Source organism: Podarcis erhardii, assembly GCF_964252035.2.
Source record: "Podarcis erhardii genome assembly, chromosome: 16".
NCBI lineage: Eukaryota > Metazoa > Chordata > Lepidosauria > Squamata > Lacertidae > Podarcis > Podarcis erhardii.
Window position 1 is genome coordinate 31,887,314 of NC_138514.1, and position 14,987 is coordinate 31,902,300.

The 14,987-nt window shown below is 44.0% G+C and overlaps 1 protein-coding gene across 38 annotated transcripts in view; it reads left to right on the forward strand.

The window, feature by feature from the left end:
- The window catches only part of MSI2 (musashi RNA binding protein 2), a 416,302-nt gene that overhangs the window by 223,444 nt on the left and 177,871 nt on the right, over positions 1-14,987 (forward strand). For all 38 annotated transcript variants that reach the window (XM_081843548.1, XM_081843556.1, XM_081843578.1 and 35 more), the window contains one exon: positions 8,015-8,063. In XM_081843548.1, the coding sequence (XP_081699674.1) occupies positions 8,015-8,063 (49 nt within the window). The remainder of the gene's footprint in view (positions 1-8,014; positions 8,064-14,987) is intronic.

Consider the following 14,987-nt stretch of genomic DNA (forward strand, 5'->3'; position numbering starts at 1 on the left):
ATTAAGAGAGTTCATGGAGACACAAGGAAAATTGTGCAGGCAATATTCTATAACAAATTTACTTAATAAGAAGTTAATTTTCCATGATTCTAGACAATTCAAGTCTATTGGGTAGCTGCCATTCACTAATGAAACACTTGTATAAATATTTCATAAGATAATTTTGGTTACTTGGACCTTAGCTTCCTTCTGTTTTGCATCAAATCCCTTCCACATACACACACTCCACAAAGTCTTTATAGGCCTGTCTGTAAAGAATAATATTGCATGTAACCTGCAAAATAAAAAATGCAGTTAGCTGCTTGATCCATTGATGTAGGGGTGGTGGTGGGGAATTGGTGCCATGAAGGCAGGACTTGGGGACAGCAGGGCTGGTTTTACCACATCTTTAAGACATCCGGATCCCCTGCAATAAGTCTATTAGCTCTAAAATAACTGGAGGGAGGGGAAAGCCTACAGAATCAAGTTGAAACTGTTCTTTCTGATTCAGCCATCTGTTGAGGTGGCAAGTGACAGCAAGTTGTAATATGGGGTTTTAAGAGCAGCAGTTGCTAGTCAAGGAGAGCACAGATCAATGCGCCAACATCAAATGCTGCTTCTGCATGACATCTGTCAGAAGAAACTGTTGCTTCCCCCTCTTCCCCAGCCATAAGTGGCTGATGGTGCTCTTGTCTCTCTACTTGAGTAATTGCCCATCACGGCTCTTTCTCTCTGTCTATTAACTAAACTACCACCTTTCCCCCCATAACCATCCCTGCTGAAGGTGCTCAATGACAATTTCTCCGCCCCAACTCTCTGCTCGCATTGCCTGGGCCAGGATATGGGCATAAAGGGCCTAGTCATGTCTGCTTGCTCCAATTCAGTTGATGTACTTAGACACATAGCAAACACCAAAGTGCTCTAGGCTCTCCTGCTTTTATGCCATTGGCATCCTTTTAAATGACTACACCAGAGAGACAGCATTTACTTGCATCTTATTTAAAGTATATGGTTTAGTGGCAGATGATAGTGCAGCATTAGAGAAGCAAGATTATCTGTCATGGGACTTGATTGGGAGTTGGTACCAGATTTCTAAAGTGCGCAGTTTTGGGGAGCTTGATGTGAGCCAGATTTTAGAGCAGGGATGGTGACCCTGTTACCCTCCTATAAGCCACTGTCAGCATGGCCAGTAGTTAACAGGCAAGGGGAGATATAATACAACAACTTCTTGAGAGCCACAGGTTCCCCATGCCTGGTTTATAGCATTAAAACAGGGGCTGGGAAATTGCTTAAATCACAGCTCTAGCTGTGGGTTCCTGTGGAGAGTCTTGGGTTCCCAGTTAGTAAACTGAAAGAGCTCTCTCTATACCAGGCAAAAATTATTAATATCAAGTAGCATTGCAAATAGTTATTTATTACAGTATTTTATACCCTCCCTTTCAGAGCACAAATCCTTCCACTGTAGTGACACCAGAAACACATTAAAAACCATAATAAGTCATATAAGCATATAAAAGTAATCAGGATCCTTCCCACCGGACAATTCCTGTGGGGAATTGAGGTTGTTAGCAGTTGGGCTGGTGCTTTGGAAACTCCTGCAATGACAATTGCTCTCCCTAGTTTAGTGAAAGGCCCATCCGAATACATGGGAGAGGGGTTGAAAGATGTCAACTTAACTTTTTTTAAAGGGTTGTTTTTAAAATCGCTTTTGACCCAAGACTAACAGGCTTTTAGGGAGCCCGACTGATGCTCTGCTTCTTGGCAGGAGAAATTGTGGAAGGGCCTGTCATAAGGAGGAGTTACTCAGTCACTGGGCTCTGCCTTGTAGCTCATGGAAGTGGTATCCCAAAGGATAGTGACACCCTGCTTGACTTACTCAAGAGCAGGAATTCACCAGTAGTATAAAATCCCTGTTTTCTCCCTGAGCAGTACTGATTAAAGACAGTGCAGCACCCCCCCTTCCTTTTTAAAAACTGCCTTAGGAAGTAAACATTAAATAAACCAAAGCCCATTACTTGAACTTTGTCAGAGAGTAAATTATATTTGTTTGATCAGAGAGAGGAAATGGGACATATTTATTAACTCTTAAGTTTGTTATTGTTTTTAATTTTGCAGCAAATGCTACTTTTCTGTCTACCCTCACCACAGTTTCAAACTGCTGAGACTTTTGAGAGCATTTAGTAATGCCCTGATATTTGATGCTCTTAATTAGTTTGGATTAATCAGTTCTTGCGAGCTGCCATATCGAGCCATGTGGGGATAACTGTTTTTTGTGGTTGTGCTTTGCCTATTACAAAGGAACATTTTGCACTGGTAAATGCTTTTATTTTGTTCAGCGGAAAAGCTTCTTTGTAGTGCTCAAGAGCTGGGGTGGAGAGACCTGCCTGTAGAACATCTGGGCCATCCCTGAGGAGCACCTATGACTTCTCCTTGCTTGGCAAAAACTGCAGGTAGCCATGTTGGGAGACATAATCACAGAGTAACAAGAGAGTGCCTTTATTTGGGACAAGTGAAAAAGGCACAAGGAAGCTGATCCACAAAGAAAGTGCCAAAACTCTTCATCAGGCTATGGCGGGGGGACGGGACAGAAAGAGGTGGGGAGGGGATGTGTTTGGTGGACCTTAATCTTCCTCCACACCTGAAGTTTGTAACAGCCTTAACATGGAGTAAAAAAGACGTTAGGTTTGGCCAGCCTTAATAAAACAGACAAACACACACAATTGAACCAAAGGTTACTGAGAGAAAGGCAATGGCCGGTTTCTTTTTGAAAATGTGAAAACTGCAGCGACTTGAGTTCTGACTCCAGTACTCCATGTTTAGAGGCAGAGGCAGCATGCCCCTGAATACCATTACAGTGATACCTCTGGTTATGAACTTAATTTGTTCTGGAGGTCCGTTCTTAAGCTGAAACAATTCTTATCCTGAGGCGCGCTTTCGCTAACAGGGCCTCCCGCTGTGCACACGACTCTGGTGCGCAATTTCCATTGGCATCCTGGGGCAAAGTTCGTAACCAGGAGCAGCTACTTCGGGTTAGCGGAGCTCGTAACCTGAAGTGTTCCTAACCAGTAGCGTTTGTAACCAGAGGTGCCACTGTACTGGGGAGGCTGTCCTTTCCTTTGTCCTGTCCTTTTGTGTGGGCTTCCTGGAGGGAAATGGTGGCTGTTGTGGGAGGCAGGGTACTGGACAAGATTGATGTTTTGAAAGAGGAATGTATATAAATACTTCTATAAATAAAAAAGATACTTCATTTATTTCACATCTCTCTTTAAAGGTGTGCGTGCATACATGCACTCCTCTTGGTTACACACTCCTTGTAATGAATCAAAACCAAGACAAATGGGATTAACTCCTGGACTATATTTTGCAAACTGCTTCCAAATCTTGCTAGAGTTTCATTAGGGCTTCATGGGCCAGTATGGCTGGGGGAATGAGAGAGATCAGTTTGCTTAACCTCTGGTTTTCATGCCAGGTACCTTGACTTTTCTTTCCTCCCTTGATGGGAAGGCACAAGAAGCTTGTGTCTTGATGGAACAGACACCCGTGAGAAAGTCTATTCTTTTTAGCTTTTGCATATTCAGATGCCTACTGGTTTCTCTTCAGGCTGGTGTGCTTAGATTTCAGGGGCATTAATGGGACTGACTGAATGAATAACCGCATTCTAACTCTCAGCCCCTTTACCTGGCAATGATATGATATTCTCTCTCTCTCTCTCTCTCTCTCTCTCTCTGTGTGTGTGTGTGTGTGTCTGTGAGTGAGTGTTTTAAAAAGTTTTTTCTCTTCTAAGAACTCAGCCTTATTCATATTGACCCCTAAACTCCCCCCTTTCCTGTCAACTTACATGTTTTATTTTGTGGAGGCGTTTATAGAATTTCTCTTTCCTTGCTGCACTTTATCTGTTCAGGGGGTATTGAGTAGTGCCATTGTGTCACTTGGCTGCTGAGGAAAGAGGCTATTCTTCTGTGACAATGGGTGCCCTACAAAAAAAAAATCACGTGGGGTGGGGCAAACTTAGAAAGGGCTGAGGCAGAGATAAAATGTTCTGACCTTAGGAAGCACAACAAAAAGGATAACCAACTAGGCTTGGCTTGAAAGGGCATCCTGGCTTTAAAACATCCAGGGGTATCACCCACTGATAGGTACAAACAAAAAGGGGTGCTTGGGAGAACTTTGTCCAGCTCCACCCAGTATTATAACTCCCAGCTTTGTCTGTCTCTTTTTGTCTCTGCTGAAACCTTTCCCCCCTTCCTTTTTACTGGGCTGTTTTCAGAGCCTAATCCAAAATTCTTGTTTATTTTCCCACCGGCATCAGTCTGAGTTAATCAGAAATGTCATAACCCTGCCGTTTGCTCCTCAGTATGAATGCCCGAACTTTCATCTCATCACCCTGGCATATTTGAGCACTTTATAGCTGCGCACTGCACACTGGGCATCCCATGGGAGTCCAGGCACCACGCCACCCCAGTCATACAAGGGATAGTGTTCACCACAGAGTGATAAAAGTGTTACAGTAGAGAAAGAACGAGAATCAAAATTGTCCCTCTAAAGCAGGTCATAGCACTGAAGGAGCCAGTAGGTGGCAGGGCCGATTCCACTCCCCATGGCAAGATTGTTCATGTATCAGTCTTCCAAGAATGGCAAGGCATAATGGTGTTATGCATGACAGTGTTTTAATGGAACAGTGTGGTAAAGTGGTTGCGATGTCACACTAGGACAAGAGAGAACTGGGCTTGGATACTTATTCAGCCACAAACGTATACTTCTCAGTACTTCACAAGGTTGTTGTGAATATAAAACAGGAGAGGGGAACCATATGAACTGTCTGGTGGGATACATTTTTTAAAAAAATGCTTACCGCACCCCACAATCCATACATTGGGATGTCCTGCATATATAGTTACAAATCAATATCTGAGGTATTAGGAATCTACTTTATGGTTCGGTGGGGGGGGGGGAGAGCTTTTTTATTGTTGCCATTGTTAACCAATTGGAATTCAACAACAACAACCACCTCTGGCGTAAGTCCATCAAGTAAAATTAGATGAATGAATTTTCCAGTAGAGAGTGAGGAATATGTTAGTAATGAAGGCATTGGACAGTTCCCTGCACCCAAACTTGCTCTTGCAAATGCATGTGTAATACTTTTATGAAACTGTTGCTCGGGTAGGCTGAAGTTTGGTGAGGGGGGAATTCATGTACCAACTGGCTTGCAGCACCGTCACCTAGGTTACAGCTAATGCGGAGATGACTGCGTCACTGTGTGTGGTGCTCTCCCCTTAGACAAAGAGCAGCTCCCTTGTCGACTGAGTTCCTTGCTGTTTGTTACCCTAGCGACAAAAGTAGCTTAAAGCAACTCTGTGAACAAAGGGACTTCAGAGTGTCTGCCTCCTGGGAACTCACCGAAACTTTTCGCCATCATGATGAGTTGCATCCGGTTCAAATCAGTTAATGATTCTATAAACTGACCCGGGGTAGGGGCCAGGGGGCCAAACCCATCTGCCATCAGGGCCAGCGGGAGATGAGGCTGCCCGACTCTGGCTCCTCCTTCCCGAAACACACAGTCCATTTTAGCAGAATGAAGTGGCAGAGTCCTGCTGCAGGTGATAAAGCTATATAGAACTATAGAATTGTAGAGTTGGAAGGGACCCTGAGGATCATCTAATCTAACCCTTGGCGATGCAGGAATATGCAGCTGTCCCATGTGGGAATCAAACCTGCAGCCTTGGTGTTGTCAGCACCATTAAATGGTACAGGCAGCCTGAGTGGTTCAGTTCGTTAGTGGATGGTGCTGATACTACATACAGTGGTACCTCAGGTACATACGCTTCAGGTTACAGACTCCGCTAACCCAAAAATAGTACCTTGGGTTAAGAACTTTGCTTCAGGATAAGAACAGAAATCATGCAGCAGCAGCGCAACAATAGCGGGAGGCCCCATTAGCTAAAGTGGTGCTTCAGGTTAAGAACAGTTCCAGGTTACGAACAGACCTCCGAAAAAAATTAAGTACTTAACCCGAGGTACCACTGTACTATCCTTCCTTTTACAACAGTGAGTCAAAGAGTACCTTTATACACAATGAGGGGCAGGAAAGGATCTCACCCGACCAATAATTTTTAAGAATTGCATCTCCTTTAAATGCAGATGATAAAATGTTTTGTAGACCCATAGTTCACAACTTTCTAAGCCTTTCAAGCACTGTTGATGATCAAACAAAGTTGTTGCTGATCTACAGAGCTAAATAAAGCATGACATCCATTCAAGAGGCTTTTATTTTTTGCCATCCTGGTTTGTTTGTTTTTTAAATCAGATTCCTTATTAAATCTCCATTTGGTTAAGACTATTATTTTGACTTGCTTCACTTCCAGACAAATTCTTTTGGACATTTCTTTTAAGGGCACAGTATTATGCCAGGGAAACGTCCTGAAAACTCTACAGGGACAGTACGTGGTGATGGTGGGAATGAGTGATGTGGTTGAAAATAATTCAGAGTACTGTTTTATCTTTCTGAAAGCAGTACTTTCAGAAAGAGTGTTGAACCTAGGTGTGGCTGTGCAGATTAAAGGTAGGTGGAATAAATCATGCAAATAATGACAGAACTTGAAAGCCATTTTTTGTCACACTTGGATACATTTAGTCAGTCAAGACCCTTCTCTGCTCTGAAGTGGAAATGCCAGAACCAATGCAAATGTAGCCTCCCGCTCCCCCTTTCCCACAATGTCCTGTGGCTTTTCAAAAGGGCTTTTGAATACCTTTGTGGCTGATCAGGTTTCTGCCTTGGACACCCTCTTGGAACCTCTTAAGGTTCAGTGGCTTTCCCCAAGGAAGGTCAGGGCTTTATATTTTCAGCTGAGTCTGTGGGTGTGTCGCTTATGTTCCCCCAGCTGCTGTGGTAGATTGGTGAGGGGGTCAGAGAAGGGGGGGGGGCCTTCAATTTCAGGAGGGGTTTTTTGGACAAAGAGGCTTTTGAGCTGGGCAATACTGTGTGTGGTATCAGTTTTATTACGGGTTTTTTTTTTGGGGGGGGAGTAAGTTCCTAATGGTTGTACTTATTTGCTTCCCCGCAGCTCCCCTGAAGGTAGGGACTGTTGGTGAGGTGAGCTGGCAGGGAGCTATCTTGAGTTGTATCCAATGTCTACCTTTAAGTTAAAGTCACTTATTTGTTGCGCCGGCAGAATGTTGTTGCACAAGGGAAAACACAAGTAGCATTACAAAGATTGTGGCACAATGTATTGTAGAACAAGAATAAGCTGTTGCACTACTTTTTCCTCTGTTACCTTTTTTTGGGTGTCTACACGTTATTGTGTAGTAACAACAACAACAACAACAACAACAACAACAACAGCTGTTATACAACAAGCTTCCGCTAGCACACCTGTTGTGTTGGAGTCCTTTCTTGTGCAGCCTGCCATTTGCAAGTGCAAGGGCTCATGCATTAGCAGACAGAGCAGGTTGGATACAGGCCCCTGTTCAGCAGTAGCCTTCTTTTAAAATTGGAACTCTACTTGGATCCCACTCATAAAGCTGTCACAGGGTTGGATCCAACATAACCCACGATACAGGAACTGTCTGGGGCCAATGGGAAAACTCATGGTGATGCTGGACCTCTTGGGGTGCACTTCTTTTGGATGCACCTCTGCTGCTGTTGCCTTGAATCTCAGATACCAGTGTAATAAAACACTGAAAATGCACATTCATATATTTGTAGGACAATATGCAAACGTTTTTATAAAAAGTCAATTACTGCAGATACAACTGTTGCCCCTTTTGAAGTTAAACCATGCATAAGTATGCTAATAATAACAATGGATTTGGTATTATCTACATTCAGATTTAATACTATGCACTCCTTGCTTATGTCCTCATCTATAAATGCTCTCTTTTCTTTTTGTAATCAATTGTATGCATGTATGCAAATATTTATATTTTTCTGATGTCATGCAAAGGAAAAGTGGCTTTGGGGACCATCAGCTGCTTTCTGGTATAACTTTAAGCACTTTTTTGAAGACCTTTAAACCAAACTTCTTGCTGTGTCTTGCAGGTAGAGGATGCCATGCTTATGTTTGACAAGACAACCAACAGACATAGAGGTAAGTTGGGGAAACAATCCCCAGGTCTGGTGCTAATTTTTCACATTGGTTGGATATTTTGTGTTTAAATGAGGAATGTGTTGTGAATGGCTTTATGGGTCAAAGGATAGTTTAATTCCCATACAACAAGAGTTCCCCTCAGTTGGAGAAGCACCAATCTAGCTGTGAAGTTGTGAATCTTTCTCTCTCAGTGACCAAGATTCCGCAGTGATAATATTTGGCTTTGGGTGTTTCAAGAGGTTTTTGAAGTTATAAAATCGTAGAATTGGAAGGGACCCTGTGGATCATCTAGTCCAGCCGCCTGCAGTGCAGGAATCTCAACTCAGCATGCATGACAGATGGCCATCCAGCCCCTGCTTAGAAACCTCGAGAGTCCACCACCTCCCAAGGGAGACCATTCAACTGTCAAACAGCTCTTCCTGTCAGAATGTTCTTTCTGATGTTTAGTTGGAATCTCCTTTCTTATAGCTTGAATCCATTGTGTCATATTTGATAAGTTCCCTTTTCAGGCTTTGCTTTGGGTTTCTGGACAAGTATGAAAAGTGACAGAACAGTTGCTTAGGTTACGTGGTTACCACTACAACTCTACCTGATGTGGAAGAAACCACAGCCAAAGGTGTTCTAAATGTTTGCACGTGAAACCTCTCTCTAGTCCCTGACACATTTGATCCCTGGTAAGGGTGAGAGATTGAGTTGTAAACTACATTGCCGTGGCTTCTGTATCCTGTATCCACATGAGAATGTGGATTTAAAAAAAAACAAATCATGGAAGCTATGAAAGCCTTGAACTGACAATTTGAGCAGGGAAAATTCCCTCCAATTTGAGGAGGGAAAATTCATACTCATAGCAGGGATGAGCTGCTACAAAATCTTTATGTAGTGGTGAGAGTTTGCACACACTGTTTTCTGCTACTGGTTGTCACCACCTGAAAACTTTATTGTCCTCACTAGTAGCCTAGTGGGAAAAGGGGAAACTGTTTAAGACAAATCTTCATTGTACCGCTAGACTTCATGTACACTGGGGACTTCTTTTTTCACTTGTATCCCCTTTCTGGAAATACATGGAAGCTTGCTTGAAATGGAGGCTGTAGCCTGGCCGTTGTGTCACCAAATGTGTCACCAAATGTTGAACGTTAGTGCACACAAAGGCACTGAAAAGAAGCAAGGTAGGTCTTTAGTTTTGTGTTTTTGCAAATGAAAGCAAATGCCCATAGAAAGGAATTTTAGAGAGGTCTAGTTCTCTCTGTTGCTGTGGTTTTTCTATATGGTGAGCTGAAGTTCCACTACACATTTGCGCTGCACTTGGTCTGTGATGGCCGCCTTCATGCATACATGATTTAATCCCAGTTTCTGAGACCATACAAAAGGGCCCAGCATTACAGTAGGCTGGTCAAATAAGCCGTGGATGTCCTCTACAGTTGGTTTCACACAACTGGCAAAGACATTGGACTGTGGATAGATAAGTAAGGGTTTATAACTCTGTGGAGGATTCAGATGGGGAGTACTGAGTGACCTTGAAGTCTGAGGTCCTCCTCAGCTACAATAGGACCTTGGAATGTGTCTTTTACTGGGCTGTGGATACTAAAACACATCCTGAGAAACATCTGGGGGGGGTGTTTAATGTTTAAGGGGCTGGATCATGGTCAGTGTTGGGCTTTGGAGGCTTTTCTGTGAAATGTAAGCAGGTGGGGTAACACTGCATGAATAAAACCAGTGGAGTGTCAGCCAAGCATCTTTCAGGAGATTTTTGAACAATGGCTCCTGTCTACAGAGCTGCCAATTTGCATCTGTGCCCTCTTGATAGATGCAAAGTTAAAACCTTTGTCTCTCTTGCATTGAGAGTAGTGTGCTTTTCCCTCCTCAAGGCCCTCAGGTTCACTACTAATGCTTTCTTTCCAAATCGCTGCTTGACTGTTCACCTCTGCCGTTTGTCCACTTGCTTCTCCCTGGAATTTTCAGCATGAAAGCATTTTGAAGTGAGGGCACCCATGTTTTGCATTTGCCAGTTAACTGTCTTGACTGGAAATACGTGTCCTTTCCAAGTGCAGCTGAGGAGTTTTGGGGGTTACAGTTGACCTTGGTGAACGAGCACAGTCAATGCTATCTGTCTTGTGTGGCATTGGCTTATCAGTGCTTGAACAGGTATGGCATCCTCCGTTCTTGCTCCCCGACTGTAACCATGTGTAACATTTCTCACATTTGAATTCAGTTAAAGTTTGGGTTCTTTATTTCCCCCCCTTGAAATCTGATAGCCTGACAGCTTGCAAAGACATAATGAGAAGATGTTCAATAGGGAAGCAGCCAAACAGCCCTGGTGTGGTCTCCATGTGCCATTTCCCTCAGGCAGCACAAAAGGTGGCAAGTTTTAGAATGGAAATAGCGAAGGCGCTTTGGTGTCAAATTCTGGGGCTTGATTTTTCTTGTTAAGGGAGTAGATTTTCCCCTCCCAAAAGGATTTAATTAATGTCCCTGAGGCAGACTACAGTAACTTCTTGTTGGCACTTTTTCTTACCTGTAGCTTTGCTGAAGTGTGAGCAGAGCCAATTCCCATCAGTAACTTCCCCACCTTCCCACCTCTTTCAGATTTCGCCCTCTGGCAATGATCTGCAAAGGGTGCTGTGGGTGAAATTAGGCTGTTGCTCCTTGGTGCTGGACTTCCTGGCAGCTGAGCTCCAGGCAAGCTGCAGCCTGCTTGAGAACAGCTGTCCTAGTTGATAGGAAAGTGTGAGGCAGCCTTCCCTTGGGAGCTGCTCACCAACTGCCTCCCAGAATCTGTCTAGATTGGCCAAGCAATGGAAGTCCCTACTGATTGGTGGCATTGGGCATGAACGTTGGCAACATTTCTCTCCGCCTTCCCACCTTCCTCCCTTCTTTCGAAGGGTCTGCATCTAAGCTGAGGAAACGAGAGAACATAGCAAGCTTATCCCTCTGTGGCATCATCTGCACTACACACTTAAAGCAGTATCATACCACTTTCAACAGTTATGGCTTCTCCCAGAGAATCCTGGGAGCTCTAGCTTGTTTAGGGTGCTGAGAGTTATGAGATACCCCATGTCTTCTCACAGAGCTACAGTCCTCAGGATATCCTTATTCCTTGGGAAGAGAGATTGACTGTTAAATCACCCTGGGAATTGTAGTTCTGTGTGGGAAATGGGAGACTCCAGACAAAGTCCTTGTTCAGAATCTCAGGAATCTTTGTAAGGACTCATCATACCCCCGGATCGACTCACCCGGTTTGCAACTGATGTGCCTGCAAGTGGAGAGGAAGCATATATAAGCACTTCCAGAAGGAAAAGATAATTGAGCTATGTGGTCTGTGGCTGACCTGCACATAGTATATCACAACCATTGCAACGTTCCCTCTGTTTGGCTCCATATACAGCACAGATCAGCCAGAGCCCATGGAGGTCAGTTACCTTTACCAAGGGAGCATCAGTTTACACAAGGCCTCCCAGCGATCAGATTGTTGTAACCTGACTGTCACCTCTGTTCTGCTGTCTGGGGAGAATAGAGTTCTTGTCATTATGGTGGCATTCTGGGAGTGGGCAGAGAGACGGAGGAAGAGAGACCGATTCTGAATGCAGGCTCCTGGGTGGTGGGAGGGCATGATATATTCTTGATCTTTCAACCTTGTGTTGGCTCAGAGGGCCTGATTCTCACTGAGGTGAGACAGATCACTTCAGATTGCATGTAGGAGCTCACATAATGGAATGCTCCTACACACACACACACACACACACACACACACACACACACACACACTGCACTCAGAAATTTAACATGATAGGAATGCCAGCCTTCCTCCTGCCCTTCTCTATTTCTGTGTGCAAATATTCCCCCACTCTTTATTTTCTAATTTGGAGGAGCATTTCATTATGTGGCCTAGAGAAGTACAGTGCAGATACATTAGATTTGCTCCAACTCAGTGAGAGGTAGGCCTAAAAAATCCATTGTTTCAATGCCAAACTCTTGGTATAATGTCGATATAAGCCACACCCACCCACACCATGTTTAACACTAAACCTGATGGCTGAGGTGGAGGCAGATATAGTTTATGGTTTCTGTTTCCAATTGGAAACAGAGCTCCCGAGAGTTGTCCCATCGATTTCTCAAGCACTGAACTGCTTAGTGTTTATACTCTGAGAAGAGGAAGGCATTTCGCCAGTGGCTGCTCCAATTGTCTTATAAGCCACAAATGTGTCAGCTTCTTGGAGTAATGTGTGTAGTGAATTTGTTTAGGGAATCTGCCAAACAAAAGTTTAGAGCCTTCGAGTAAAATCAGGGTCTGTTACAAGCCCAGGAAATTTCACATGAGGACAGTAGCCAAACCCCATTTCCTACAATGCCAAACAGCTGGTGAGAGGAAAGCCTGACCTCACCTTCCACTGTCACGGCAGAACCGGGAGCTCAGAAAACTGGAGTAAAAATGATCAGCTTAGTATTCTCTTAAATGTTTGCATTTCAAATCATGCTTCCCAGAACTCCCATCTCCTTCCCCTCCCACCCCCAATAAAATGAGACCGATTGTGACGGTCATAGGGTTGCTGTAGTGTAATGCTCTATTCTGCCAGATAAAATGTAAGAAAGAAAAAAGGAATATGGAAATGTTTTAAAGATGTTTTAAATGTGTCAGAGAGGGAAGGGGAGGGGGGAAGCAAACATGTTTGTGCACTGTGCATGTTAGCCGCCTAACTTAAAGAGGGGGTGGGAGGGACTAGATTTAAGAGGGTCTCATCTCTTTTGATGCTGAACTGCCTTGATGCTGGTAGAGGAGAAAAGGTTGATATGAACTAGGGAGTGTGCTACAGGAGATGTATATATCAAAGTTTTAGAACTGAATTATTATAATAAAAGATAGTTGGCATCAAATTATTTTATAAATTAATTCCAGGCTATATTGAGGTGTTTGGGGTCAATTGGAATCGCTTCTCTTCGTCTCATGGAATGAGTAGAATTTAAATACCTGTGTGTGCATTCCACAAGGACAAAACTAGATAAAGATTATCGAATACATTGTAAATTAGATACAACACAAACGATAAAAGTATGGTCGTGGTGTGATTACTGCCAATTGTGTTGCTGTTCTAATCACTGAGAATAGGTAAGGTCAGAAGTAGGCATATTCTGTGACAAATGCGGGTTCTGGGATCAGCCCCTAGTGGGGATATTTACTTATTTGTGCACTTGTGCAGAAACTGAACATTGTGATAGTATGGTCTACGTATCAGAATGCAGTTCCCACCAATGTGCAAGAAAATGAAAGTGGAGCCAATTTGAAAGCACACCATGGGCATGTCCAGTAGCTGCTTTCCCATCCTGTGAACACCAACCCTACCCTCTATCAGCTACATGATTCAGTGTGCATTTTTGGCATCATTGCATCTAGCTCCCCCCATGTTCGCAGTACCTTTCAGAGACACTGGAAATGCAGGGGGAGAATAGCTAATAGCTAAGAGCCACAGCCTTTGCTATTGCTTCTGGTTCTCCCTGCTTCTTCCATAGCTTCTTTCTTCCTAGCCAGCCTGATAGAATACTACTTTTCTCCCTGTCTTTGGCTCACAATCCCCAGGACTGCCAGGTTAAAACCCGACCCGAAGGGATACCTGTGCTTGCTGTCTAATTTCTTTTTCTCATTCTGAGTTCCTTTGTTCCCACCAAGAGATAGGAATAAGGGGTTGGAGTCCAGGCCAGGCTTTTTCTGGTCAACAAGTTCAAAGGTGACTTGTTAGCAGTATGTAGTTCCTGAGATTCAGGCTCTTCTCTCCTCCTGCACAACCAAGTTGATCACTGCCATTTCTGTATTTATTTCAATGTGATCCTAATGAAGTCCCCTTTTTCATGTGCACATGGAGGCAGACACGTTCTGCCTGTGCTGCTGTCACACCACTCCAAGCCACTACATCTTCGATGAGAAGCATGTAAATGTTATGTTTTTTGTTTAATTCTTAGAGTGAACTGCAACAAATGCAGGATCCAGAGGGAAGTAGAAAAAGGTGTTTGGGAAACCTGGTGTTATCAGGTGCAAACATGAGTGACAAGCCATCGGAGGGCAGATTCTCCTGTCAAAACACCTTTCAGTTTATCTTATCTAGCACAGAGTTAACGACTGTCGATTAGGGCTGCTTCTACAGAGGACACTTTTGACATCAACAGAGACCTCTAAGGTAAACTGGCAAAAGCCCTTTTGCTTGGAAGCAAGGCAGGTGTGGATTTTGAGGACTTTTATTGGCTCTGGTTTGTTTTATAGCCTCACTTTACAACTGGTCTCAGCAGTGTCTCTGTGCACGTTTAGCATTGTTATGTGAGCTGCATGTGAAAGATCCAGAGAAACAAGGGCAAGGAATTCATTCAGGAGAAACGGAGAATTCAGTGGGGCAGGAGCTGTCCATAAGGAACAGGCCTAGCCATGTCTGCGCAACAGGACCTGCTGGTTAGACTAGGCTCATCCCTCTGAGGACTGCAACAAGAAGTTAGGCGTGCGCTTGCTAGCTTCTGCAAGAGACCCGTGGAGACACAGCGCCTTTATCAAAGTGTTGCCTGGGGAACCAGTTCGGATCCATTCCTACCAGCAGGGCCAAATATGCTGGCCTTGTCAAGATGTATGAAAAGGACAGGTCCTTGGGGATGTTTGGCACAGACTTGTCGCTTTTGTCCGGGGCTTGGAAAGGAGGCGCATTTTAAATTTCAATCCATAGCATCTATTGGGGGGCAGAATCATCCCCTCCTTGGTGCATACAGTTACTCAGTTTCACTGTCTCCCTCTTCCACATACCTCAGTGCTATTTTTTTAACACTACTGTTAACAAAACATGTTTTTATTGGTGTGATGTGCTACGAAACGTGTGTGTTTGGGAAGCAGGATTCCAGCTGCTCCTTTGCTTTGCCTCCCTAACATTCACATTGCCCTGCACCAACCGCATCTTA